We start from the raw sequence: 27,507 nt of genomic DNA, 5'->3' as shown, positions 1-27,507 counted from the left end.
TGAGCATGCATCTTTCCTGCAAACAGCCATCACACTTCACTTTGCATGTGCAAACTAGAAGAGAATGTCTGGGTGTGTGAAAGGAATTCAAGTGAAGAGCCAGTAAAATCCTGCAGCATTAACATAGATATGGAAGTAGTTAGACAAATATATCATTTTATTTAGACAGGGCTAGACCCATCAGCTTCCCATCAACTGTAAGGCAAGTCATGTGTCTGAAAACCATTAAATGCTTTGAATGTCAAGGGCAAGAATTTTGGTATGATCTACCCTGATACAAGGGGAGTAAATCTAAATAGATACGTTCTTCCCCCACAGTTCAATCCCTAACAGAGTACCTACTACAAAATATTCTTAAAAGATACCGAGCTCACAAAAAGGTCCTGTAGATTCTTAACCAGAATCTTCCATTAGGAAGCCAGAGCCAGCTTTAAAAAGTCCTGTATCAAACAAGAAATCCATTACTAAAAATATGACTACATTTAAAAAGAAGCAAATGTGACAAGATGATTGGTCTGGTCTTGGTGTGAATATAAGTTTACACTGAAACATTAACTGGCATTACCAGTCTGCAGCTTTCCTCCTTCCTGGAATCCCAGTATAAAGATGCCCCAACCCACAGATATCTGAAGCATGGACAAGTTAAGCGTTTCTCACCTGACAGACTTGCGTATCTGCACTCTTAGGAAGTAAAACATTCCCTTGAGATGGTGCAAGGCTGGTGCTCTACTTGCAGTCAAGCACCTGTTTTTTTCAAGCCACAATTTAGTGGCACACAGTCTGGACCACTGACTGGCCTGCGGCGTGGTAGAGGGTTTTTCTAGCACTGGGACAGAAGAATCGTAGGTACCCTGCCATCTACATCTAACTAAATGCTGCAGATCAAGTTCTTGATCAGCTGGTGAAGTGATTTTGACATCTGAAACTCCTGTTACATCAAAGCAAGTTGTCTTCAACTCAACAACCCTGTAACAAGTCACAGTAAGCAATCCAATTCTTCAAGCAGAGCAGTAAATTACAAACCCAAGTGACAACATAAGCGAAGATTCTCTGACCAGATATTAACCTCTGTTTTAACTCCAATTCATAAGGAAACTTTGTGATCAAACCCCAGCCATAGGATATCAAAAGGAATGGAAACCTGAAGCAGCAGGTGAGGGAACAAAGAGTTCCCAAAGGGGGAGATATACTGAAGTGATCCAGAGTCTTTGGGTCAATTACTCCTGGCCAGATACCGCCTGCTCTGTGTCTGAGCAGTGAGACTTTGTCTTCTCCCACTGGCAGATGGCATTGGCATACTGCACCACAAGCTTATCCATCCAGGTAAGAGGCTCTGGGAATAGCACAGACCCCTCGAAAAAGCCCAGATGGCCTCCATGAAGGGGCAACACATGCATGACATTTTCTCTTTTCTCTGTAAAAACAAACAAAAAAAAGCACTTAGGTCCTGAATGTTAGTATTTTTGAGCTGAGAACTAAATCATTTTGAGCTGTGATAATGAAGTCAATTCTTGGTATAGGATCTGAAGCAACAGGAGCAATATTATGAAGCAGAAACAATGACCAAGGCCATGGCTAATCTGAAGTCAAAAGCACGTAAGCTTACAATTCCACAGAACAAGACAGTTCACAGGAACCAATTCCATCTGCCCAAGAAATGCTGCTGGCTAGGCCATTATGGCAATACAGGTCACATCCTTCCATCTTTCATTCATACACTGGAGCTAGGACCATCAGCATCATGTCAAGCTACTCTAAAGCTCTGGCATATTAGCCACCTTGGTCCATGTACAGTGACCAAATCCCTGTGCTTGGATCCATCTGGAAGCAGCTGAAGATTAATTCACCCGCCATAGCTTTTAAAAAGAAAGAATGAATCCTGTTTTCCTCCCTGTGCACCCACTGCCTGTGCAAAAAAAACCAGCAACCAGCTCCTTCTCTTGAGCTTCAAAAGTTTTTTGCCTTTTTCTTGGCTGAGGACAGCTGACAAAACTTCCTTTCCAAGGAGACATCTTAGTGGATTATCAAACAACGCAACTATGAACGCGCTCCCTTCATCAGCAGCAACCCCCCTTCTACTAAATCTCAGTGAGTAATGAAGACATGAGGAAGCGTTTTTTTCCACTCCAGGAATGTAACCTGAATATAAACTGCTGGCAATCAACATAAGCTGAAACAGCAGAAGATGCCAGAAAGAAGAAGGACTGAAGTTCTTCCTGCTCGTGGTTGGCCTCATTAGTTCTAGCAACTGGTGTTTTAAAAAGGCTTAGTACACCTCCCACAGGATTACAAGCGTAAGAAGGCAAGTGGAGCTGCTTTGTAATCATGGATCATGAAGAGATAAGGGAGATGCAGGTACACAAATATGCTCTCCCAGAGCAGACTGCTTCAACATACCTGAAAGAGCTCTTGGAATTGACAGAAGGCTTTCATGCACAAGAGGGTCATCAGCAGCATTAACAAGCAGAAGAGGAACGTAGATCTATATCCAGAAACACAGCAGAAGAGAAAAAACAGTAAGGTGGTGGTATTTGAATTTCTATTAATTGTTAAGGCATCTTATCTTGGCTCAATTCAGATATCTTATTTCAGAGTTATCCTGTAGCTGAAAAACCACCAGGAAAGCAAAGTTAAAAGTAAAGAGTGGTGGCTTTTTACTTGTGGAGTACTCAGCAGCCCTTGAATATTTTTTTTCCAAATTCAATTGTATGAAAAAAGAGAAAGGAGTGTAACAGAGCAGATGCAGACTGAGTCACAGATTTTTCCCATTCTCAGAATTCAAGCAGTCACACCCTTTCTGCTCTGCACTGTTTTGCACACCAGGCATCTAATGCCAGCTTTGTTATGGACACCCTGGTTAAAGTCCAGGAAACTCCCTTGGAGTGTTTCCATCCACTGCTTCAGCAGATTAAGGAATTAATATCCCAGTTTCATTTCTGCAGTACTTGCTAAGCATCTCCCTTCCAGAGAGTGTCCTATGCCTCTTCCAGGGTATCTAGTACCTTTTTCCTTAAAGCTGCATGCTGTATGCCACCACCTGTTTCCCACCTTATGCACTACACACAGAGGGGTTCAGCTGATTGCGTGGCTTTATCTTCATCACTTGGATGCTACTACCTAGAGTTATATGCACTTAAGAGCTTAGAGCATTTAGCACCAGCATTAGAGGTAAGAACTGAAATCTTACTCCAGAATGCTGTATCTGATTACTTCTAAAAATCACTGCTAAGACAGCTGTGTCCAGGTATCAGCAACAGAAACCAGCAACACTTTCATCTACGGTAGAAAAAGGAAGGCACAAAAGTAGCTTCGATTGCAAGAGCTTACCCTGTGCAAGTAATGCAGGCAGCTTTCTTCTTCATAGTACTCCTTCAGGGAACTGTAGCCATGAAATTTCCTGAAAAGGACAGTGTCATTGCCATCATCTGCTTCTAGTACGTGTGACTCCCATTTGCAAGTAAGGACATGGGTGCAGAGACAGGAATGATGCCTGGATTTTTATGGACAGTGCCTTATTTCTACTCACTGCTTCTGCAAAAATCACCTTTGGCAGCACCTACTTCTATGCTTTCTGTGCTTACTCAAACACTGCTAGCAGGATGCTTTTTTTTTTTTTTTTAATACATAGCAAGGTAATCACACAAGTTGAAATACAGCAGCCTAGGAGGCATTTTGTTTTTAAACTTAACTTGTTTTTTTCCACATGTATGAATTACTTAATGACCTTCTTCTTCACCTGAAAGCCTTTTCAAATGTAAAACCATTACAGCTTATAAACCTCAAACTTACAGGACCCGAAAGGGTCTGCCAACAAGATTCACAGAATTCACTGTAGATGCAGTTCTTCGCTGCATCCTGAGCTCTTCATCCTAAACCCATGATTCATGAGTCTCTATTCAAGTGCCCTTTTTTTTTTTTTTCTCTTGGAGAGTAAGACACAATGATGCAGCTGTAGGCAGAAACTACACAGGTCTCAGGGATGAGGGACGAGTAGGAAGATTTCCCCTAGAAATCACTTTCAGAATTACAACAGACAACAATGCTCCTAGTCCTCCAAAAGCCCTTAAAGCTGTATAGCTGACAGTGTACAGCTTCAGCATTTTGTAAAGGTGTCAGTGCTTGATACAGAACATGTCATGGCATGAATTCAGACACTGAACAAAGTGCTGCGTTGTTTTCAAGGATACAAACAGCAACATACTACAGATTATGAAAGCAGAAAGCTTAATTTAGCTCTCTGTTAGCATGACAAATTAAAAGTTCGTGTTATCTCAGCCAACCATAATGTTTATGGAGATGGTGGCAGTATTCTGCAGAAGGAGGGTTTGTTTCAAAATGCAAGCTGGACTAAGAACACTTGTGAGCAGTTCTGAGATGCTTTCTGCATTCTGCACTATCTTTTTCTTGACCTCTTGGCAAGACAGGCTTCTTCCTAGTGTATTCTAGGCTGCAGGTTCAGACATTACTTATAAGAAAATGCCTCCTGGATGACTATACAGAAGCCCTGATTGTCAAGACTAAAGATCGTGGGGCGTTCTTGTGGTATGTTTCATTCAATGCAATGGCAAAGAAGGATTTCTGAGGGTGTCAGCACTGCATTTCAGCAGATTCCTACAGGCGTACCAGGAGGTGTGCAAGAGCAACACTTGAAACAGGAGAAACAGAGTCCCCTTTCCTACCTCATAACATTGTCATCAATCTGCATAAGGGATGTTGCTGTATAGAGTTTGCTCAGATCAGCATCTGACAGGCTTTGTGGCTTCTTCACGTTATCTCCAAAAAGAACTTGCCTGAAAGAAAAATAGCAAGAAAAATCATTCAAACACCACAACAACGGCAGCAAAGCCATGACCTGCTCAAGGATCAATCTGACAAGAATAGAAGTGAGCTACATACGCATGAGGCTTTCTTGAGAGTAAGCACAGCTTATCCATCCACCTCCCATCATAATGAGGCATAATAAACTAACAGCCACTTCAGAGAAAAATGCTCTCCTTTCATACTGAAAAACCGCACTAAGGAGCCTCTGTGAAGAATGTTCCCAGAACAGGCAGCACTAAGGATATTCAGAACAGAGGCTTCATGTGTTTGTACAGGTAGGGTCCTCTGGTTTCAGCCCAAACCCACAGGTGACTCACGCAAGAGCACAGCAGTCCTGGGCATAGCACCTCCTTCACCATATGCTCCTGAAGTCTCCCCCAGCACAGACATCAGGTTAGCTCATCCAACAGAAATTACTTGGGGGCATTACCTTAGCAGAAAGCTATTTACTATGGACACTTGTCATAATTAGTTATTGCCCTCGGGGGAGGATGTGTTTCTTCACCAGAACAAACCGCTCCCTTAACAAACAGAACAAAGGCCACAAGTTGGAAAGGTTTTTGTTGTTTTTTTTCTTCCTTTCTTCCCCTTTTAGAGGCAGCTGCAGGGCAGAGCAGGAGGGAGACTAGGTTTGTCTTGGGAGAGCTGCGTTAGAGCACAAACAGTTGTGGAAAAAAGATTACTTAACTGATTCTCCTCCAAGCCAGCTGTGCCTTCATCTGGCTTATGAATCTATGCACATTTAATGGGTGTTTATTATATACCATGACATGTTAAACTCGATCAGGTTGTATAAATATTTGTCAATCTGGAGTGAATTACATGGATCATCCTGCACGTCAGTTGACCCAACTCCTTCTGCCAAGTACTTCATACTGCATCGGAGTGTAAGCAATGAACCAAAAGTTTATAAGTGACACAAACTCCTAACTGGAATGACTCTTAACTATTCTCCTCTTTTTCCCTCAACTCAGGGATCTTCAAATGTAACAGATGAGGTACTTACACATCCATTGCCTTAGAAGCACTCAATTTTTCATAGAGGCAACACAAACAGTGAGCATGTCACCTGTTTAACAAACACAGTCCTTTCATATGTGAGAGCCACAGATCACAGCAGTAGCACAGGGATACTACAACTACATCTGCACTCCAGGAAGAGCAACACTAAGTATTCTGCTGGCTACATGCTCTCTGCTGAAGAACAGCTAGAAGCCAGATCTACAGAGCGACTGTTTGCTTATCAAATAAGCAGCAGCCCCACGCAGCAGATCTTGCAGATTAATCCTACCTCTGGCAGGTGGCAGAAAGAACAAGAGGCTCCTTGAATAGGGGATTCTTTGGCTAGAAGTGAAACAGATGCTGAATACTCCACTTTGAAGTTCAATTACAATGTCTTCCTGTGCTCATCTTGTTTATTCATTAAGCAAGTCTCCTCAGAAGGAAAACAAAGAAATCCCCTAGCATCCCACGACAAAGCTTGCTTTCTTCTGTCAGGATCATCAGAGTTTCTATATTTTATAGTATATGAGACTGACACAGGTTCCCCTTCTTTTCCTTGCTTTATTTACACGCCACTGAGCAAGGAACCTGTAACCTTTCAGGAGTCTGAATTTAAAGGGCTGAGGAAACAAATCCAATACAGCAACTGATCCAATCAGCACCATCAGTGTAAGTGATGTGCTACACTACCTGTGAGAAAGGATGATCTTCTTCATGTTATCTGCCATGAGGAAGTTATAAAATCTTCTACATTGATCCCATTGCATGAAGGTTTCCTGTGCCCTAGAAATAAACACAGTGCATAACAATCAAAGCTGTTTATGGAGATCTTTAATGATCAGAGTAATACACCGTAACATAAGATGGCAGCCTACAGGCTGTGTAAACACATCTCTGGGCTTTACCTGCCACAGCTTAACCTTTCCCAGGAAATGACTTTCACTTTGATGAAGTTTGATGGTATCAGAAAACGGATCTGCAGTCTCATTTTGCACAATGCAATTAGCTGCTCTGATCAGAGAGCATTTAAGAGCCATCAGTCAAGACCTGCAACACTGACAGGAGGATTCTGTATCCCTTATCATAAGTTGAGTGCAATTTACCTAATGGAACTAACAAGGAAAAAACTCCAATCTTCTGCTGGAAAAAAAAAAATTGTTTATTCTGTGTAACAGCTTTGCAGAGAAAATCATTTGTGCAGATGTTTCCAGTATTCACATACACTGTCACCATTTCAGCTTCACTGGCAATAACTGTAGGAATAAATACTAGTTGCAGCTGCAAGAAGCACAGTTGAGGTCTCTACCTACACTCAAAGCAGAATAGCACTTCACAGCTTATCTGTTGTTAAAACAGAACTAAAGTTGTCCAGACTTCAGCGAGCTCTGCCAGATACAGGGCACTCCTTTGCTATGCAGGGTCATGGGCAGGTTATAGCTTTACTCTTGAAAGGGTTTGCTGTTACTGAGGAAACACACTATCATCTACTGAGCAACCTAAGAATGCTGGGAGCAAGCAGTTTCAGCTACTGAAATACTCCCATTTAAACATTAACATACCATGAGAAATTGTGGTAGATTTGTCATGAATTCCCAACCCACAAGTTCCCCAGCAGAGCATAAGCAAGCCATGTCAGCCTGCAGTAAGCCACGCTGCAGCACGGGCCTTCGGGCTACAGCCAGCCTTTACCTACCATGTTTATGTCCAGCCACAGGAATAAGGACAGGAAAAGATTTTCCAAACAAACCTTCAAAGCCATTTCAAGACAACTGGAGCTCAAACTACTTTCCCCCAGTTACTGTGGCAGACAGTATGGCTGTTAATATGCTGCGAGCACTGATAAAAATGCAGTTTCCAACATTTGGAGGACTGCACAGGTCTGAAAGGCGGGGACTCTCCCCACAGCCCACAGCTATGGTGAAAGTGCATTCCACAAGATCAAGTAGTAGAATCAAGTCTGTGCAGGCAGAGATTAAGGAATAAGAAGACATGTCCCTGCTTGGCCTCAGGGAACAAATTCCCCAAACTTTGTGTCAATTCATTAAACCAAGAGACCCATTTTCTGCTGGTAGAGCATTTTGTTGTTGCTACTTTATCAAACCTCTCTATGGGACACTTGCTTAATGCCTTGGAAAGGCTTTTGTATTTCGGATATCTGCTTCATCTTATTCATCATCACTTCTTCCCAATTTTTCTCCTTTGACTTCCTAACGATGTTTGGGGACAAAGGCTGTACAAGCTAAGAATGAAAAAACAACCACCCTATAAGCTAACTGGTAATCTACCAGAGTAATCCACCTTCACATAGCCCAGAGGAAAGAGACCAGTTATTTTCACCTATCAGAATATGACCAGGAAGGCCAAGGCTTACCCATTCTACCTGGAGATGCTTTGTATCTCCTCCTTCTACAGGAAGGAAAGAAGGCCCACGTTATCCTGTTTTTTTCTTTGTGGATATTTACTGACCTTGCTTTCCCCTAGCTCTCTCTAATTACCATTTAAAAGCAGCACTAGATATTAGGTAGGCAGGCAGGAGACCTAAACAGCCTTCCTGCTGGGAGCACTGTAACACACAGCAGATGTTTTGTGACTGGAGATTTGCTAGTAGATGTTTACCCAGCAGGTGGAGTCAAGAGCTCAATAATCCGCAAGAACCCACAGAGGACTTGCATTAAACTCCGGCAAGCAGCTGTTATTTTTCCATATGGATATCCAAGTGCAGTAGTGTTAACGAGGCTGCCCCTACGCTGCTGTTCCACAAGCACATTGTGACATAGTACTAAGAAACCAGCTTAGAGAACAGCATTACTCACAGCATTTTGGAGACCAGAAATACAATGTTGCATAACTGCAGAAGATAAATCAAACAGGCCAAGGCCAGATGTGATCCTTGCAAGCCCTGTTTGATGGCTGCAAAAACAGTTCCAGGAGCTGCCTTCAAAAGAATGCATCAAGAGGATTCTTGCTACATTCACCATTCTGGGAGGCCAGATTCCACAGCAAGTCCCTCACAGTGCTGTCATAGTTTCATCTTTATCTGTCCAAAGGACTTTGACACAAATAGCCTGGGGGTATCAATAGCTTCCTTTGCTTTTCTAATATTCTCATGGCTCAGTGATGCAGTTAAGTCGCTGTATAGTCAGCAACACATCAGTAGCTGTTTGTATGTGCAGATAGAAAAAAGTGGAAGCATTAGTTTAGCCAGTTGCACTGTTTTAATTTTCATTAGCTGTGCATATATGGAAAGTTACTTCACATCAGGTGAGCTACCAGTTTCCAAGCAGCAGCGCTGTACGCTTGCCCTCCATCAGTGAATACACGTGTTAGCGCTAGATGGAGCCCTTACAGCTCTTGTGAAGGCTACAGCCTTGGCTTCCAAATAGAGAACGACAGGTTAATGGGTAGGCAGGCCATCTAAAAGCCTTAGCCTCTCCACCTTCCAAATTTCAGGCCAGTAGTACGACTGCAAGCGCCTCTCCATGCTCTCAGCATCCTACTGCACTATTTTGTGGACACACAAAAAGGAAGGAGCATGAACAGACAGTTTGAGCTTTGTGTTTTTTCAGTCTCTGCAGATAAGAGACAGTCTTATGAGCAGACCTTAGGGAACTCCACAGTGAAGCCAGAAGAGCTATTATGAACCAAGTGATACTTTCCAGAGTGATGAGAAAGCGTAAACTATTGCTTTAATCCTGGCATCAGCTCAGAAGTTTGTCATGCTGCCCAGCCAGGACTGGATGAAGAATGCCTCCTCTTACCACACTGCAGCATTTCTGCCATGACAAAGTTAGGCAACTCACATGTGTAGAATGGAAGCTGCCAGTATTTGTACCTGGTGAGGTACAGAAAGCTTGTTTGCACTGTTGACAAAGTCTATTTTGTTTGTGCTGCCAAATCAACAAAGTTGTGGCTGCTCCTTTGGCTCCTGCGCTCTGCATTTGTAAAGACTAAATAAGTGCAAGAGAAATAGTGCCCTCTTCCTCTGACCCTGCAGAAGAAACCAGGACAGAACTGCAGACTCACCTGAGTGCGCTGTACCCCTGGCACACGCTGACACAGCACAGAACCCTCTCCTGGTTGGCCTGGTTCTCTCCCAGGTACTTGCACACGATGTTTCCACCCAGGCTGAAGCCTACCACAGCCAACTGGGTCTGAGGGTAGGTCTTCTTGATGTAATTCACCATGGCTCCAAATTCCCAGGTGCAACCTGAAAATAAGGACAGTGTCAAAGGCATCTTCCAACAGTCCCAGACTTCCATCTCAAACTCCAGTTGTATGCTTTAAGTTCAGCTTCTTACTCCTTCTGATTTTTCAATAACCTCAAGGTTTCAGATCTCTGATTCACATGCTCAGGCATCTGTTTTATGAGTCCTGTGGACCTTAGCTTATGCCTCGTTTTGGACCAACTGCCAAATTAAGATGAACTAAAAAAAAAATCATGAGAGCAGCAGATCTGACAATCCACTCTTCCTTTCCAAAGCAGCTTAAAAATAACAGCATTTCATTGTCTTCCTGAGGCAGTTTGCCACTTCTGAACAGAAATGAGCTATGTGGAAAGCAGCCTGCTCACTGCTCACAGCAAGACAGCCATAGGTTCTTAAATCCATATTGAAACCATAGAGCAAGCTTGTCAGGACAGAGGGCTCAATGGACTGAAGAGCCCAAGCAGGTGCTCTCTGGAACTGGAGGGAATGGTTTAAGCAAAAGCAGCTAGACTTCTTTCAGCCACTTGAGGTAAAAATACTGCAGTTTCTTACAAGAGGAATGGGCCTCCCCACATCAAGGGAAGAGGTAGGTACCTCTACACAGATGCATGCTGCTCTCAGTTCATGCTCACTTGCATCCCACAGGCTGCAACACTGAGGGATCAAACTTCTGGCAGCACTGAGGTCCTCAGACTGTCTGAGAAACGAAGACAGTGGTATCAACTGACTGTGCACTTTGTTAATCTTCCAATTGGATTCAAGACTGCAAACTGAGCAAACCACACAAACAAATAAAATTCCACCTTTTAATTCACGTGTACCTCAGATCTGTGCAGTGGGGCTGATACAGGAAGGTACATCCTAAGAGTCTGGATTCTACACTGTGCTATCCAAACACCGCTCCACTCTGCCTTCACCCCAAATGCAAAACCCTTGCTAGACATCAGCCTCAGATTTTAACTAGCTCTGGAGCAGATGCTGAGCAAAGTTTGTGTTTACTTCAGTGAAAGAAAAAGCATCTGGATGAGCATCTCATCTGGGCTCAGGCACTTCCTTGTGAGCATTCTCACTTAGCAATTTTCCACAAGATGACAAATGCTGCATTGCTCTAGCTTCCTCTGGAAGAAGCTAGCAGTCAAAACACTACAGCATTTGACTGTCACAATTCGAAAGCATTTCAGAAACTTGAAGCTAAAATAACAACAGGTCAAGCCTGAAGTAAAGGCTCAAGCAAATCAAGTTTATGATACTCGTTCCCCCAAAACACATCAGGAATCCAGCAGAAGTTGAAAGGACAAAGGGTATTTGGATTAGAGACAGAGTAAAGTTTGCTCAAGATCTTACTGGCACTATTCTTGGCAGAGTCACTTCTTAGTGATTTACTGACTTGCTCAAAGGAAGTGCTAGGCATTCCTTGCCCTCCCCAAGGCTTCAGAAGATTTAGAAAGGCATGTCTCCAGAGCTACACTGCAGAACAGCTCCTTAAGGTCTAAAGGAAAACTACACAGAGTGAAGAAAGTCTACCATCAGCTCCAGCAAACTGAGAAACTGAGACGAGGGCTCAGAATTCCAGACCAGCATTTGACATTAGACAGAGATAAGTTACATCGCCATCTTACTCCAGGCAGAGCTGTAGCAGATCTATACCCTGGTGGTGATGTTAATCTCCCCTCCTCCCCTGACCCTTATGAACCATTTTAGTTAATTATTCAAGAATTCAGGCTCTAGCATTATAATTAGGTATCTGCTAGCACGATACTGATGAAGGTTTCAGAGAACAGTCAGTAAATTTTGGAAATTACTCTGTCCTGGGAAGATAATATTTTTGGAAGGAAGCTCTCAACTTTTATCAAAAAACCAAACAGCTGAATGAGATCAGGCTTTGATTCTGGCAGACTCAAAGCAACTGCTAGCCTAGGACCTCATAACAAATCAAGGCTATTGGTACTTCTGAAATGTTTCATAGCTATTTAATCCACTCCTGAGTGGGAAAACAAGCAACAAGGCATTAATGCCTATCTACCTGCTACATTCAGAGTTCCAAAGCACAAGATATCTTTAACAAATAAATAAAGAACCTAATGCCAGTCTACTATTCTCACAATTGAGTCCTGCCATAAGGTACCTATAGATGTCTGCAGTACAGAGGGCATGAGGGCTCAAAAGAACTCAGGAACAAGCAGATCAGGTCTCTGGCAAGAAGACCAGATTTTACCATGATCATGTTGCATGCTGCAGGGCAAGTTATGAATAGCTGGAGTCACTCCTAGGCCATCTCAAAATATTTCATTCCTTAAAGTTTACTGGCTAAGAAAGATTTCCTTATGTGCAAAGTGAAAGTCCAAAATCATAGTAGCTAAGCACTACCACTTCTGTAGCTTTACTGTCAAGCTGCAGATCTGTTGCATTCCTTGATATTTGTGTCACATTCAGGGAATAATCTGACCATGGCCTTCCTAGGATAGAAACGTACTTTCCGGATAGGCTGGTACACAGTCCTCATTAGTTTTCAAAGCCTCAGAAATAACTTCTGTCCTCCACGTCAAGTTTGTTCATATTCCACTAAACTGACGTTTAACCATCCCTCAAATCATTTGAGCAGGCTGTCAGTAGCCACGAGAGCTTCTTAAGAAAGCTTTTCTTTCAAAAAACTGCCTCCTTGATTAGGAGTACGTGTTTAAGACCTAGGATGAGAAAGAAGGAAAAGTGAATCCCAGTACCAGTCTCCCTTCTTCCTCATAAGTTACATTCATTTCCTAAGAAACAGTACAAAATGATTAGCCTAATTTAGCTATGGTAGCCGTGTCATGCTGAAGGAGCCTGATTAAGACCTAGAAATTGCACAAGCTTGAAAGTCACCAGCTGTGATGAAGTACTTACCATATGTGAACATTCGTGGAGAAGTGAGCTCAATATTTGGTAAGGCCCCCAAGTGATTCAGGACAGCACATCTGTACCCATTTTTTTGTGCATAGTCAACAAAAGTGCGGATATACTGCTTCTCACTGTGGTTAGCAATCCCAGGGCAGATCACCATCGTGACATCCTCTGTGCACAGAAAGAGAGAAAAAGAGAAAAGTTAAGTAAATGTCACTGCATGCAAATTAAGAGGTTCAGAAGCTTTCCATTTCACAGCCATGGGAAACCATGTACCAGAAGAAAGCCAAAAATCCTATTATTCTGCCAAAAAGCCCACTATGGGAAAGAACAGTAGCAGCCCTAACGCTAAAGATGTGGAAAGAGTAATTCATGTTATAAGAGATGAGCATTTTTCTAACTCTGGGGAAGGCTGCACAAACAGTTCTACAGAAACTTCCCAGAGACGGAGTGAAAATCCTTCCCTTTGAAGAAAGCTCTTTTGGACATCACACATGCTCTGCCTTCTGGCAGCCTGCTGCAGCTGTTAAGTGCATGGAAGCTCGAGAGCCTGCTGCTTGTCCACGCTTCCAGAGTTCAGTGCAACTCTGACACTCAAAAGGAAGCTCTGCTAGGCACAGAAATTCTGACTGTCCGACATCAGGCATCCTCTGCTTCATTGCTACACGATCCCTGATCTGCCAACACCGTTCATCCCTTTAACAAGAGATCATTTCATCAGCTAAGAAAGTCTCTACTGTAATTCAAGTGAGCACAGCAAATTACAGGATTAGCATATGCACTTCCAATTAGCTATCATACTCTGCACTGCTGTACAAAGCTCTAACTTGTAGTTCTACCCACTGTGGATTTTTGCCTCATTAGGAATGCACTGTTCGGATTCTCTTTAGTGATAAGGATAACAGAAACTGTTACAGTGTAACATTACATATCACAAAGACCTCAACTCTGACCATGCTAAGAACTTGACCTGAAGGCAAACTGGGAATCTTGGGCTTATCATAAAATCAGCTACTGCAGAAATTTAGTCTGCACTACTGAAGTCACAGCAATTCAATTTTAAGTGTTGCTCTTACCGCTACTGAGTTTCAACTCTGACATTCACTCTGAATATACATGCATAACGCAGAGGAAAACACCAGGATTCTCTTCTTTTTCTGTAATTCTCTTAAGGCTCCTCCATACCGTACGTGGTTTGTTTTCATACAGATCCTGAAACACCTATTGTCAACAAAAACTACCCAGAATCTGCTTGTAAGGGGGAGATAAAAGCCTAATTTCTTTTCCATACACACCAAGCTATGAAGAATGCTATGCTGCTATTCTCTGTTCTATGATCCTACAGCCTTGGCAGGCAAAGGGCACTCTGAACACAAAAGTTACCACCAGCTCACTGGCAGCATCACTCGTGTGAGAGAGGTTATGGAGCATTTATTCTGCCCCTTAACCCCCAGCCCTTGTCACACAAAGTCAATTTAATCTAGCAGGTTCTCCCCTGCTGTGTGAGATACAGATAGACGGCAAGACAGCCTCAGTCTCCGCACATTGGCTAGCACTGTGCAGCAGCCCCTTCCCATCACCAAGATGAACACCTAACCTTCCTGAAAATCACGTAGCAGTGCTCTCATCTGCTTCCTCCCCACTCCCAGAGCACAGAATTGAGGTTAGCAGCTAAATGCAGCCAGCAGCTGCGTGACTGACCTCCAATGCAGTGCTCAGACTGCGGCTCAAAGAGATCAAAGGTTGCTGTTGCTCCATCTGGCATCGTGAGGTACTTGCGATGTCCGTACGGATGTGGTGATCTCACTCTCCCCATTTTTCCATAAAGGGCTGTCTGGATATGCCCGCTCTTCCCCCAGATCAAGGGTGGAATGTACCTGAAAGAGGCAACAATTTAATTGCATATCCTGCTGTGCTAACGAGCCTTCCAGAACAGATAAACAATCCCATAACAAAACTCCCCCTCAGTACCAAATATAGTAACAAATTGTGTTTTTGCTATGGCTGAACTGGCAGCGCTGATCTTTGCAGCCCTACCAGTGACGAGACTGATAGGCTTCTAATGCTGAGCTATCAGCACTAGAAGAAGAGGCCAAAAACCCAGACATTCCTCCACATGGAAACATTACATGCACGAATGCTCCTTGCAGACTACACAGCGGCCTTGCGTCCTTGTGAGACTGGAACAGCGTGTTGCCAGCCAACCAAACTGACCTTCAAAACTTGTCAAGTGTCATAAATCTGCTTTAATTGAAACACTGAGGCCTGCTGGGTTGAGCCACACTGACTTGTGTAAGCACTTCAACACATAAAGCTGGTGGCAGAAACACAGGATTCATTGCAAGGTCTAGAAGACTAAAACCACAAGACTCGCTCCAGTTGCAACAATTTTGCACTGAAATGCTTTTCTCAGTTAGGTAAGGAGCAAGGTACAAGGAAGTTTTGCCTCAAGTAGGGTTTCGTAATAAAGCAGGAACAGTTTCAAAAGGACCTCTAAGAGAATTTGCTCCCAGCAATCCAGTTCCAGCTATCCAGCTCCCCTGGATAAATCTCTCTTTCAACATAAGGGGGGCATTCTACCAACCGTGTTTATCAAGGACACATTAAAGCTCTGTGATGAAGCAGAATGCCTTCTTCCTTCTGGCTTAGTGGCCCTTCAAAAAGACCTGGGTATAAACTGCTGTTAGCTGAAAGGGGTTAAAGGGGTAAAATGTGTTTAACCACAAGCAGATCTGCCAGTGGTTTAACCAGAGGTACTGCTAACCAAGTGCTGGTGATGCAGTCACCTGGCCACTCCGCAAAGGAGAGACTGAACAAATGCCTTGAAAAAGGGATTTACATCAGCTCTTGAGAGCAAAGCATGAATGATTCATTGTTTAGGAGAACAGCAGCCCCAGGGAGCACGCTCCAATTAAGGAGTCTCTGCTGCACAGAGCAGAGGATCCAGAACAAGCTTGAGAGCTGCCTGCACCACTGTGGATACCAAGAGATCAGTAACTCCCTTCCTCTTTTTAAGCAAAGGCTTCCTGCACGTTCTCCCTCCTATTGCTTGAGATCATATGAAGCAAAGATCCTGTTCTTTCGTGCTTCGCCCTGCTCTCATAAAACTAGGCAGCTTTTAGGCTCATCCGATTTACTGCTTAAGCCCATAACCCATTAGAGTGTGACTGGACAGAAGCTCTGCTTTATGCTCTGACACTGCTCACAGCTGGACCTGCTTTCTCACGGCAGCTCTTACACCTCATATCTGCAATCCTGTGTCCCTCTTACATACCTCTTAAATAAGAAAACAACACTGTATAAAAGCTCTCGCAGCTTGTTTAGCAAAACAAGAATTGAGTTCCAGCAGAAGGATGCTCATTCTATCCCATCATCCAGGAAGGAAATTTCTTATAGCCAAAGTAACACAGTATGGCTCATTGCAGTTTCACTTTTTGCAGGTGCAATTCAATTCCCAAGCAGACCCAGAACAGATTTCCATAGAAGTAGATATAACTTCAGAAAGTTTAAAAAAAAAAAAAAAAAAAAAAAAAAAAAAAAAAAAAAAAGCTACAAGAGCCTATAGCCTTGTAAATTGCTCCCCCCTCCATTGCATTCCATCACTCACCTATAAAGCTTTGCAAATAATCTACACAAGAGCAGCAGCATTATCCATCTTTATCAGCCAAGCATATCCATACTGGGAGTACACACTGCAGCTGGGTGCTTGCCAGGAACAGCCTGTAGTGCAGATTCCAGCAACAGAGTGGACTGTACAACTTATTCTCCTTAACTGCTGCTAGAGATGGAGAGAAATCAGTGGATTGTCTCACGATGCAGAGGGTTATGATAGACATGCATAGGGTTGGTGTGATGGGACAGTCAGTACAAACAAGGCTGAACAAGAAAGGCTACAGATGGCTCTGCCCAAGGCGCACACATTGCTCACTGCAGAGGTTTGGAACAGATTCTGCAGCCATTCTGAAAGGTGGAGGAAACACAGTTCTTCCAGTGTAGCAGAAATCAGCTGCCCTCAGTCATTCACTCACAACCAGTTCAGAAGCCATATCCCATCTTAGATGGTGCTTGACTGACTTCTTAAAGAAGTCCTTTGTGAACAGATTTTGTTGGCAGCATTTTTTTTTTTTTTTTTTTGTGGATGAGAGAGGAGAGTTGTCAAATACAGCCCATAAGAAGACATTGCAGTTCTTCCAGAAGAGACTCAGACATCAGTGTAGTTTCATGGGTCACATCCTAGCACTGGAAAGCTTTGGTGACTTTCTGCAGAGCTGCTAGAAGGGAAATTAGAAGTGTTCAAGACATCAACACAACTACTGGAACTTAAATCTAGACAAATGACTTCAAAAGAATTGTTTTTCAACAGCATGCTACCTACCACAGCCTGCTTCCTCAGGTCACAGCTTGTCACACAGGGGGAAAAAGCAATAAGGCTGCCTTCTTATAACCTGACTATAAGATTTCTGAAGCTCTGATATTCAATAAGTCAATCCTCTGTGCCCTTTTTATACAAACAGCACAGGCAGTTTCACTCTTGTCTACCCTCAAGGGAAGGTCTGAAAACAAGGCAGGAATACCACTGGCTCCACTTACAATGATGAACAGAGGCTGCCTATGGGTTGCACATTTCCATCCAACAGCATGCAGCCCTACGGAAAGGGTGCATTCACTGCTTGGTGCTTTCGGAGCACACATCAGTGTTTCTAAGCATCCTACGAACAAGGAAGAAAAACACTCAGCTTGTCTTTTAAGTTAACTCCCGTGTAGTTGTTTCAGTTGTTTCAGTGCCACGCTGCCTGCAGCAAAGATGTGTGAGCATTAGTCACTGCACATGGAACTACGCTCTTCCAGGTGAATATTCAAAGGCAAAATCCAGCATGAGCAATGTGCACAGACAGTGCTCTGATGCAGAGATTTGTTACTCCCACTTAGTCTTACTTAAGGACGTTAAGTATGTTTATGCTGATTGCACTTAAGAGAAAGCAGTTAAAACAGAAATATGTGCAAGTGGTAGGGCAACAGCCTGTTATTTCACTTGTCTTTTCTTTTACTCTTGCCCACTGACCTTCATGCTATAGACTTGCAGCAAGATAAGTAATCTAAAAGTCCCTGCAGGAGGGCTCCAGGAGACTGAAGACCACAATGGGGAGGGGGGGTGAAGGGGAAGGAGGAGGAGGGAAGAATTTGCCCAGAATGCATAAATCCTGATAAATCCTGCGTAGCCAGTGAAAACTAACTCATGTTAAAGCTCACCTGAACAGACTGCTGCAAAAGCTGACAGCTAGTACCATGACTAAAAATACTGGACTTATTACCAAGACGAGCTGCTAATCTGACCTAGTACAGAACCCATGAAGTCTAGATAGTGGCAGAAGGGTGTCTGTATCAGTGCGTTCCAGTAAAAGCTGTTCTCAGCTGGTGGACAAGTTGGCAAGGCACCCTTAAAATCTGTAGCAGCACCAGGCATATGATCTGTCTGAGACTATTTTTGTTGACCATCTATTTTGGCAGTAGATAAATCTGCTTTTTCAAGTCTCTGTGTGAGTGGCTTTCTGTCTGCAGCTTTCAATGAATGCAAAGCTACAAGAATTTCTAAAACCAAGTACTGAGCCCTGCAGTGCAAGACTGCATGGGACTGAAGGACAAGATACATCTTTTATCCACAGTTTATGCAGACTCTCAGCTTGCTTTTCGAAGTCCATACACAGAAGAGAACAGAAAAAGCTCTTCAATCACAGCAGCTCACAATACCACACTGGTAGGAAAGAAAACACTAGTTAGAAATTATTCAAGCAACTCTACCCTTTGAAAGTACAGGTTAGATAAGCTAATGTTTATTTCAGTCGTTATACAAAAACCAGTTCCATATTCAGTCCAGCTGAAACCACTTAATTATCTAATGCTGATAGCCACAGCTAGCACAGATTGTTTTGCAACGAGGCCAATACTCCTCATGGCAAACAGATGAAAAAAAGATGCTCCTATGAAACAATCACCCTGCAGGCAGAAGAGCACGTGCTCAGGCTTTTTCCTATGGCTTACCTTAAGCAAACAAGCTCAACAGCATGTGACACATGGAAACTTGAGCTAGATACCATGCTGACTGAACTGTTAAAGGCAAGTGACTCAAGGAGCATCCAAGCCTCATCCTTTAAATTTTAACGCAAATGCTATCATGACTGCTAAATTTAACCATGTATTTCAAACAAGGGCCTCTCACTCAAAAGCAGGTGGCTCCCCTCAATCACTGGTAATTAGCAGGAAAAGTGTTCAAGGACATGACAGACTTCCTCAGCTTCTCTCTAATGCGTGCTACAAGCCAAAGTGGCTTTGTTAAAACACCATGCTTGTAGAGATTATCCCAGGATAGCAAGTTTCACTGTGTAATTCACTGTGCATTCCCCTGCATGCTGTATTCCAGCAAAGCTGTTCACAAACGTGAGGATCCAGGCTCAGGCTGTGTCCACAGGCAGCTGATCTGAGTGATCTTCCTACTTTGATTTGGTGAGCTGCAACAGGTATCAGGTACTCTAAGAAAAGACAAGCATTTAATGCAATTCACTAAGGTTCTCAATAGCTATGAATTTTAGGAAGGGGATTTCAGTAACTGGAATCTGTAGCAGAATGTAGATGGGAGAACAGGTCTGGGGTTGCCAGTTGCTTGTTATGGAAACTGATTTTAGCAAACTCTGTATTCATCATGTCACGTGCCTTAGCTGGCCAAATGAATTCAGACCCAGTTACATAAACACGCTTCACAAATGCCAGCTTTTTTAGCTCCAAGTGCTTCATTTTAGCTGTAAAACCCACCCCCACATCTTGATAGGTGACAGCCCACAGCAGTCTCCGAGAGCAAGAGAAGACCTTCGGTGTTTCAAGAATCTCCACCTTGCATTTTAAGAGTAAAACCAATTCCAATATGTGCATCTAGATTAAGTTTTAGTGACCATCAGAGCAGATTATGATTTTAGAGCACGTACGTTTCCCAGTATACAGAATTTAGGAAAGCAGCAGCTGCATAAGCAGCTCAAACAAAGCACAAAACCAGAGCTATTTTTATTAGCAAGCATCAGCATTCAGATCCTCGAAGAACTGAAGCAGAAGTTCAGCAACAAGCTTATTTCTGGAGTATTACTTCATTTCAATTGTGGAGATTAACACTTTAAACATCAACTCTTGCATCAGCTTTGATGTACACTGGATACCAAGGGCAAGAAAGTCTGTGATCTGTGCACATCAGGAGAACTGCCTCCTGCATTACAACAGGGGTTTGGCTGTTTTTTTTTTTTCCTCTTGGCAGACCTGTCTGGAAGAATTTAAAGGATGCTTTACAAACCAAACCTTGCTTGAACCTTGTCTCCAACGCTAGGGAAAGCAATTAATTTACAATCAAGAAATCTAATTGAAGAGTCTGGAGGGTTCACAGTCTTCTCCCTCAATATGTAGAAAGCAACTTTTTCTGCACCAGCTCAGCTAGACTCTTCAGTGTGATGGAATACACAGCAAATACCTGCAAGCCTGATTCTAAAATGGTGTTGGGACTTCCATGTCCCCATAGTCTCTAAAAAAGAAATTAACATAAGTGGGGAAGAATTGTTTGCATCGTACAGTAAGTGTATAAAGCCTACCTAAAGGTACAGCTGTCCTCAGTTAAGCTACCTCCCCCCCAGTTTAGAGAGCTTTTATTTAGGAAGGAGCACAAAGTGCTCCTCCTTTGGTGACTAAAAGATGTACTTTAGTCAAAACAATGAATGGGTATTACAGCACATCATCCTTGCTGATGAGAGCTACAGAATGCCAGATTGCTTCCACAGCAGAACACTCAGCAAGGCTACTTTTCTCCCTAAGGAGAATGCTTCAGTTAACCTGCAGGGAGCTGCTGCCCTTCTCTGCCTCTCAGCATGTTCACCTGTGAGAGCTCCAGCAGGAACACTGTTCTCAGTTTATTACTCTCCAGGAAGTGCTTCACCCAGGGTAGAGCACTAAGGAGCTGACAGGAATCAAATATAGTTGGCTATAGGATGGAGGAACAGAACAAAGCCCAAAGCCAGCTTTTCTAACTGCTTCCCTCCTTGCACCTACAGAAGAGCAAGGACAGTCCAAAAGAATATTCTGGTATCAAGTTGCCTGCTTATCTAGTACAGATTACTGTGCAAACAATGGGCAAGAAAACCCTGCCATGGATCTTTAACAGCAGTTACTAACAGGCCTGACAGTCCTTTGCTCCAGTCTCTGAGGAGCTTGCCTGCATTAAGGATGTGTGCAGGAAGCAATTCTCTTCCATAAGGATGATACCTGTGCCATAACTCTACAGGAATAGTGTACACAAATACACCTGATAGAAGAAGTGGGTGCAGCAAAAAAACCCTCTATCACAGCACAGAAGACACAGGCCAAATTTGTCTGCACAAGTCAGAGGAGCCCATGCTACACTTCTACAGCACTAAGAGATGGCAGACTTTCTGTAGTGATTTGAAAGGCAGGAACAGGAGACAGCCAGTGGACAGGCCTGAATGCTTGAGGGTACAAATAACTGAACCAATATCAAAGAGGTTTCAAGCAAGAAGCAGAACAAAAAAGTCTGATTATGCTACTTCACTATGCTGTTTCACTGGGCAGGGGTTGAGAAAGCAAAACAGAGAGATGAAACTTCCTTCCGATGTGGGCAGAAACAGTCCTCCGTTCACGAGGTATGTAGAAAGCTTCTAGCAGTTTAGAGAATTGTAAGAAGCAGTATTAGCATCTGCAAGTGCAAGGTACCTGGCTCACAGCCATCCCAGGCAGTTTTACTATCCAAAGCTCTTAAATTATTCACCCACCACCACTTGGCTTACTGAATGATGCTGTTTACAGTTTATTCAGCAAGTCCAGAGGTAAGGATAGTGCCATAAAGGAAAAATAAAATCAAGGAGAAAAGTGTTTTTCAATTATTTTTCAATACCTGCACATACAGAACAGCCTTGCCTGCCTCTGCTTTCTCCCTGCCACCCAGTTTTAAATACCCTTTGAGCATAAGGGCAGTGAACAGACCACGTCTAAAAGCCAGTTTCCAGCTGCAGAAGAATCAGTGGGGGATCTTACAGCAAACCAAGCACTGATGTAACAGGAGGGATTGCTGGGCTACTTACTTTGCTTTCATGGTAGAATTTGAAAAGAGCTGCTTAATCAGCTTTCCTAACACTCTGAATAATTAGCAAGTAATCAAAGTCTTGCAAGATTTTTCAGTGGAGTACAGCACAAGCTGCTTCCACATAGTTTTCCTAATTAGCCCTACAAGCTATTTCATGCATAATTGCAGGAATTTAAATACATTTGTTTCCCACTAGTTTCCAGGTGACTTTCATGCATATAAACAGGCCCTCTTTGATATTTTTAATCTTTGCATTAAAAAAAGGCAATAACCTCAACAGAACAGCAAATCACAAACAATCTTACAGCTGAGTTGTCCCTTTCAAGCACCAACAGCACGATATTCCCCTCTATCTGAACAAAGCTATGCAGATAAGACTGAACAACTACTTTATTGACTTTTTTTTTCCTCCCCAAAGAGTTTTTCTGTGGTACAAATCCTGGCAATATTCTGCCCAAGAATGAGGTACTGGAAAACACGGCTGCAGCTTTCAGAGAAGTCAGCAAGTGTGAGCTCTGAGCTTACCCACTGAGAACAGACTGAGATTGCACACTATTAACACAACGCTGGCATTCTGCAAGAAGCTTTTCTTGCCTGTAACTAACACACACCAGATGTACCACAAGTTTTAGACATGTTCTGCATTTTCACTCCCTCAGGAGCACTCTGTTTTCCAACTGTGTGGAAATCCAAAGCATGTTTCTAATATGATATTGCTGAGCTTGTGCAGTGAGGACAGTGCTGAAACTGAAGTGATAAAGACTCTGAATTACTTTAAAATAAGCACATTCCCCTAAGTTTCCAAGATTACCCTGATACTAATATACCTTCAAGATTGGTAATCAGCACAGCTTCATGCCTGTGCTTTCAGTGACTAAAGACATGCCAGCTTGGAGTGTCAACATCTAGATGACAAGTGTCTAAAATACACGTAAGAAGGTTCTGGTAACTTGATCTTTTCTAGGGAAGTATCTACTTTACAGTTAGGGCACTAGAAATAATCGATATTCAATTTCAATGCTCAGCTTCAACAGACATACGTTGCTTCCAAATTCAGAGTGCATTAGGGAAACCCCCTTGGGCTCATATTTAAGAGATAATGATTTGCTCTAAGAGTTTACAAACCCTATGGCCTAAGATCTTATGCCTTATGCTACCAAGGCACCTAACAGCACTGCTAAAAGCCTCTCAGCTCTCCTACAATGACTGGCATTAAGTCAGCTTGACTTTGGAGATCTAAAAGGAAGGTCCATCAGGCAGCACTCAGTGCTTATTGTGTGTTTAAGGCTTTTAAATAGGACTGGAAAGACTGACTGTAGAAAAGATACTGTAACCAAAGTCCTTGACCCTCCCCTCCAGAGCCTCATGGAGTTGTAGGAAGTGCTTGATATTTTTGGTGAAGGAGGGCCAGCTGCACTGATTCTGGAGGTCCCAGAACTGGAGGTCAAGGATCAGTCTGCTCAAATACACAGTTGATACAAGCTCTCATTAACAGTGATTTTTCTTAGAGTGGTCCATTATGTCATCACTTTACTAAACTGGTTATGATGATGAGCTTTACTCAGTAATAGATTTCAATAGTCTTCAATCAACTTAATACACTTCACATAAAAGTGGGCACTTTAAAACTAAGAGCCATCCCTGCGTTCATTGTAAGTGCATGGACACACAGCGAAAATGTTTCCTGCCCACGAGCTGTGACAGATATCCTTCCTATGGAGAGGAGTGGAGAGTGAGTGAACAGGAGCAAGAGATGACTGCAACCATCCCTCACCTGCTTCCACAGGCAGTGCGTGCTGTACAGTGCAGTACCAGCATGCAGACCCCATACAGAAGGCACAGATGCTTTTCCACACATCCACAGAAAGCTCTTGTGCAGCAAGGCTTGGTCTTACCCCAGCTACCTGGTATGCTAACAACAATGAAGTGTTGAACTTACGACGTACATTTCCTCCAGATAATTCCTTAGCCAGGTTATTAGCCACTCATTGGCACCAGGTTTACGAAATACAGTAAGCAAAAGGATGGTGCAGTGCAGCTCTTCACAACACAAGTCAATGTGGACAAAAGGTCCTACTTACTCTTTGGTCAACAGCGGGCAGGATTTGAGCAGAAAGCGGGACAAAGCAGAGTCCTGGTAGATGAGTTCAGGGGGGGCAGTGGGGCTTTTTAAATTCAAGCAGCGAACGATAACATAGAGAACAGCAGCGACTGCAGCAAGCTTCACCCCATCAAACACTGCCGGCAGCTCAGGGGTTTCCAACATCACACTCATGTTGAACCTGGAGATAAAATGCCATATTAAAGCCTTCTACCATGGATATGAATATCAATTGCCACACTGCATACAAAACTGTACTAGATACCTTCATTAGTCACTTAACAGTACTACTGAAATCCTAGTTTATCAGCTCAGACTGCTTTAAGATGAAAGGAAGACTGTTTTGTACTGCTCAAAACACCCTGACCACAAGGAACAGATATTGGACGATGAGTTGGGAAGGAGATTTGTTCCTATCAGGGCTGCACTAGAACTGTAACAGCATCTGAGGTGTCAAACCTTGCAGCCAGTCCATGCTTTTGGGTTCTCAGCCAAGACTATCTAACTCAAATAGAAGCTGAGTGAAAAGTCAGGTTATAAAGGAATATCAGCAGCGTGGATATTTCTTCTAAGACGTTCAAGTCTTGATAAGGAGAACTTGAGAGAACTACTGTGGTTAGTTCCTCAGCCTGAACTCTGCAGCCCTATGCAAATACTGCTACTAACTCCTGGGTGTGTTTAGAGTGTTAGAGTGATTACTTCATGTGCCACTGAGTTCAGAGTCTCTTTTAATTCGCTGTTGTTTCACAGCTAAAGGAGGACTAGGTTAAAATCTATCCCTTTGAGAGCTTCAGAGTAAAAGAAGTGGGGGAAAGGATGGGAGGGAGAATTTAAAAAAAAAAAAAAAAAAAAAGGCAATATAACAATACCCTTCCAGTTTGAAAACAAGTTCTTGAACCGATCTAGCTGCTTTTGAACACCTGGTTCAAATAACTGGATGAGGTTATTACAGAGAGGTTTCATCCAGACTCTTCCATTGGTCTTTCCTCAGCCACACAGGTAACCCCAGAAAGATACTGATAAGCGAAGCCTTACTAATGTCACTTCTCTTCAAACCAGGAGCAATAGCCAGTCCACAGCAGAATCTTCTCTTCTGGATCCACGTGCCAAGCAACCCTACAAAAGGGGGGAAAACAAGCTGATCAGGAGCAGAAAGGCTTCATATCTCTGTTACAAGGGAAAACCACAAAAGTTTCAAGCAGTCCCTTCACAGACATATCAACTAATTTCACCCTGAGCCACTTCAACCCTGACCCCCTTGCACTGCAAACCTCCCTCACCTTTGGAGCTGCCAGTCTCTGCCTATAGCACACTAATCCATCTGCAGCACAGGAATGTCTTCATGAGAAGGGACAGACAAAACAGTAATGAAAACTAATGCAGCTCCAGAAGAAAGCTGGACTGCGACCTTCCAGACAGAGGTGACATTCCTCCCAGTTACAACAGCTACCCAAACTTCTCCACACTGACAAGACTAGAACTAACAAGGTACTGAAGTGCAAAGCCAGACTGAAAAGTTTCCTGCTTCCTTTACACAGCCTCTTACGGACTGAAGTTTGTAAACAGTTTCTGCCTGCTCACACACTGCATTCTGAGAAGTTCTCCATACAACACTTCAACAAGAAGGTGAGAAGCACCAGCAGGCTGAGATACAGCCACCTAATTAACACTGCAGCACACGCACCAAGGCTTGTCACAGCAATGTGATAGTACTAATAGAAGAGAGAGCTTTCAGCCTCTAAGAGCACAAGCAGTACGTACAATTAGAGCTGGATTCCTTACAGGCTCAATAAGCTGATATGGAAATGGAGCTTCCAAGAAACAGCTCCAGCACTGTCTGCTCCTTCTGATTTGGAAGATATGCCAACAAGACAGGCCGTACTGAAGCCTTGCTTGTCTTCCTCTCAGGAGGACAAAGCTTCAGAAGTACTTTCTGTACTCAGTGCAGCTACACCAAAATCAGTGGAGGAAATTGGAATTGGAGGAAAAACAAGTCTGATATGAGCTCTGATCATCAGCAGCTTGGAGAGCCACAAGTGTCTGGTATCTGCGCTGCAAGAGGACAGAAGGTGAAGAAAATGAAGATATTTAATATTGGACAACTCTAAAGCTTTGGTTTCCCAGTCCCAAGCTTTGTAGGAGAGGATGGAGAAGAGTAGGCTATTAAGAATCACATTTCTGATAACTGGAATATTACACTGGTATCATTTGTTGCAATGAGGAGTCCAAGTGCAGTGCTCAGCTGTCGCACATTACCTGGCTTCCACGCTCAGGCCTTCACCAACACTACAGCCAAGTGAGCAGGGAACTACAGCAAACCACAGCAATGATGATGGCTTCATGGCCAACAGCAGGAGAGAACTGTGCTCCTGAGCAGCACCTGCCAGGTGACGAGCACAGCTTCCTCAGCTACAGCTGAGGGAAATTCTGCTGGCGTCTTCACTGCTTCCTTTAGAGAAGTAACAGAGGAATGTTACCTATGACCTTCCTGCCACCTGGACCTTCAGCCAGTTTGCTGTTTACAGCTCTTACATCACCAGTGAATTTGTTAAAAATAAAACTGGGCATGATTAGTCATCAGCATTTTGTACCAGTGACTCAATGTAACTCACCCAACTAGCCTGCACCGATCTGAAAGCCCTCTCTCCCACAGTCTTTGGATTACAAACACATCTTGTGTAGTACTGCTATAACCAGTTTTTGCCTGTTGCTACCTTAAAAAAGTGTACTGGCTTGGAGTTGCCTAGAGAAAAATTAGCAAGTTGTTTGGAAGAGGACAGTGCTGCCTACCAAGTATTTTTTCCTGTAAGAGTCTATAATCAAAATCACTGATTATTTCTTAGGTAGATGCAGACACCTCAAATATGGGCTAAAGGTTCATGTGTTCAGGATCATTACCTGCAGGCTCAGACCTGAGTATTTGTGCAAGCAACTGAGATGGCATTGCTGCTGCTGCACAGCAGTCTGCAGCAACCAACTTACACAACAAATCTACTCTAAGAAGGCAACATTGCTAAGCCCAGTGCCCAGGGCCAGGCCGCAGCACTTCCAGCATCTCTCTGGGTCTAAGCCCTGGGCAGATCCATCTCTGCCAGGGCAGATGTGCAGGAGCTGAGCCAGAGCACTTAGCTCTAAAATCACAAGGGTTTAGCTTACCAAAATGGATTTGAGAGCTCTCTGCCTCTAATCACACACATCAAACGTCTCTATTTATGAGCAGTGATGAGGTCACCTTGCTTCTCTTTCGTTAAACCCTTTTTGCGTTGACCCAATGAACTTGTCAGGTTATGAAAAACTAGGGATAAGCACAGCGTTGAGCGAGGCAAATTTTGATCCTGCATCTCCTCAAAACGGGCCAGCACTAACATGAGCAA

The 27,507-nt window shown here is 43.3% G+C and overlaps 1 protein-coding gene across 1 annotated transcript; it reads right to left on the bottom strand.

The window, feature by feature from the left end:
• Positions 1-1,217: 1,217 nt before the first annotated feature.
• On the bottom strand, positions 1,218-24,307 carry ABHD2 (abhydrolase domain containing 2, acylglycerol lipase; the record flags this gene model as incomplete). Its single annotated transcript, XM_079540844.1, has 9 exons — positions 1,218-1,414; positions 2,398-2,482; positions 3,328-3,397; positions 4,680-4,790; positions 6,514-6,606; positions 9,847-10,030; positions 12,909-13,076; positions 14,607-14,782; positions 24,114-24,307. 9 exons carry the CDS (start codon positions 24,305-24,307, stop codon positions 1,218-1,220), a joined length of 1,278 nt encoding a protein of 425 aa, XP_079396970.1.
• Between the last annotated feature and the right edge of the window lie 3,200 nt (positions 24,308-27,507).

Source organism: Tetrao urogallus (genome assembly GCF_951394365.1).
Source record: "Tetrao urogallus genome assembly, chromosome: 11".
Taxonomy (NCBI): Eukaryota; Metazoa; Chordata; class Aves; order Galliformes; family Phasianidae; genus Tetrao; species Tetrao urogallus.
The sequence above is the reverse complement of the archived record's forward strand: the minus strand, read 5'-3'. Positions and strand labels throughout refer to the sequence as shown.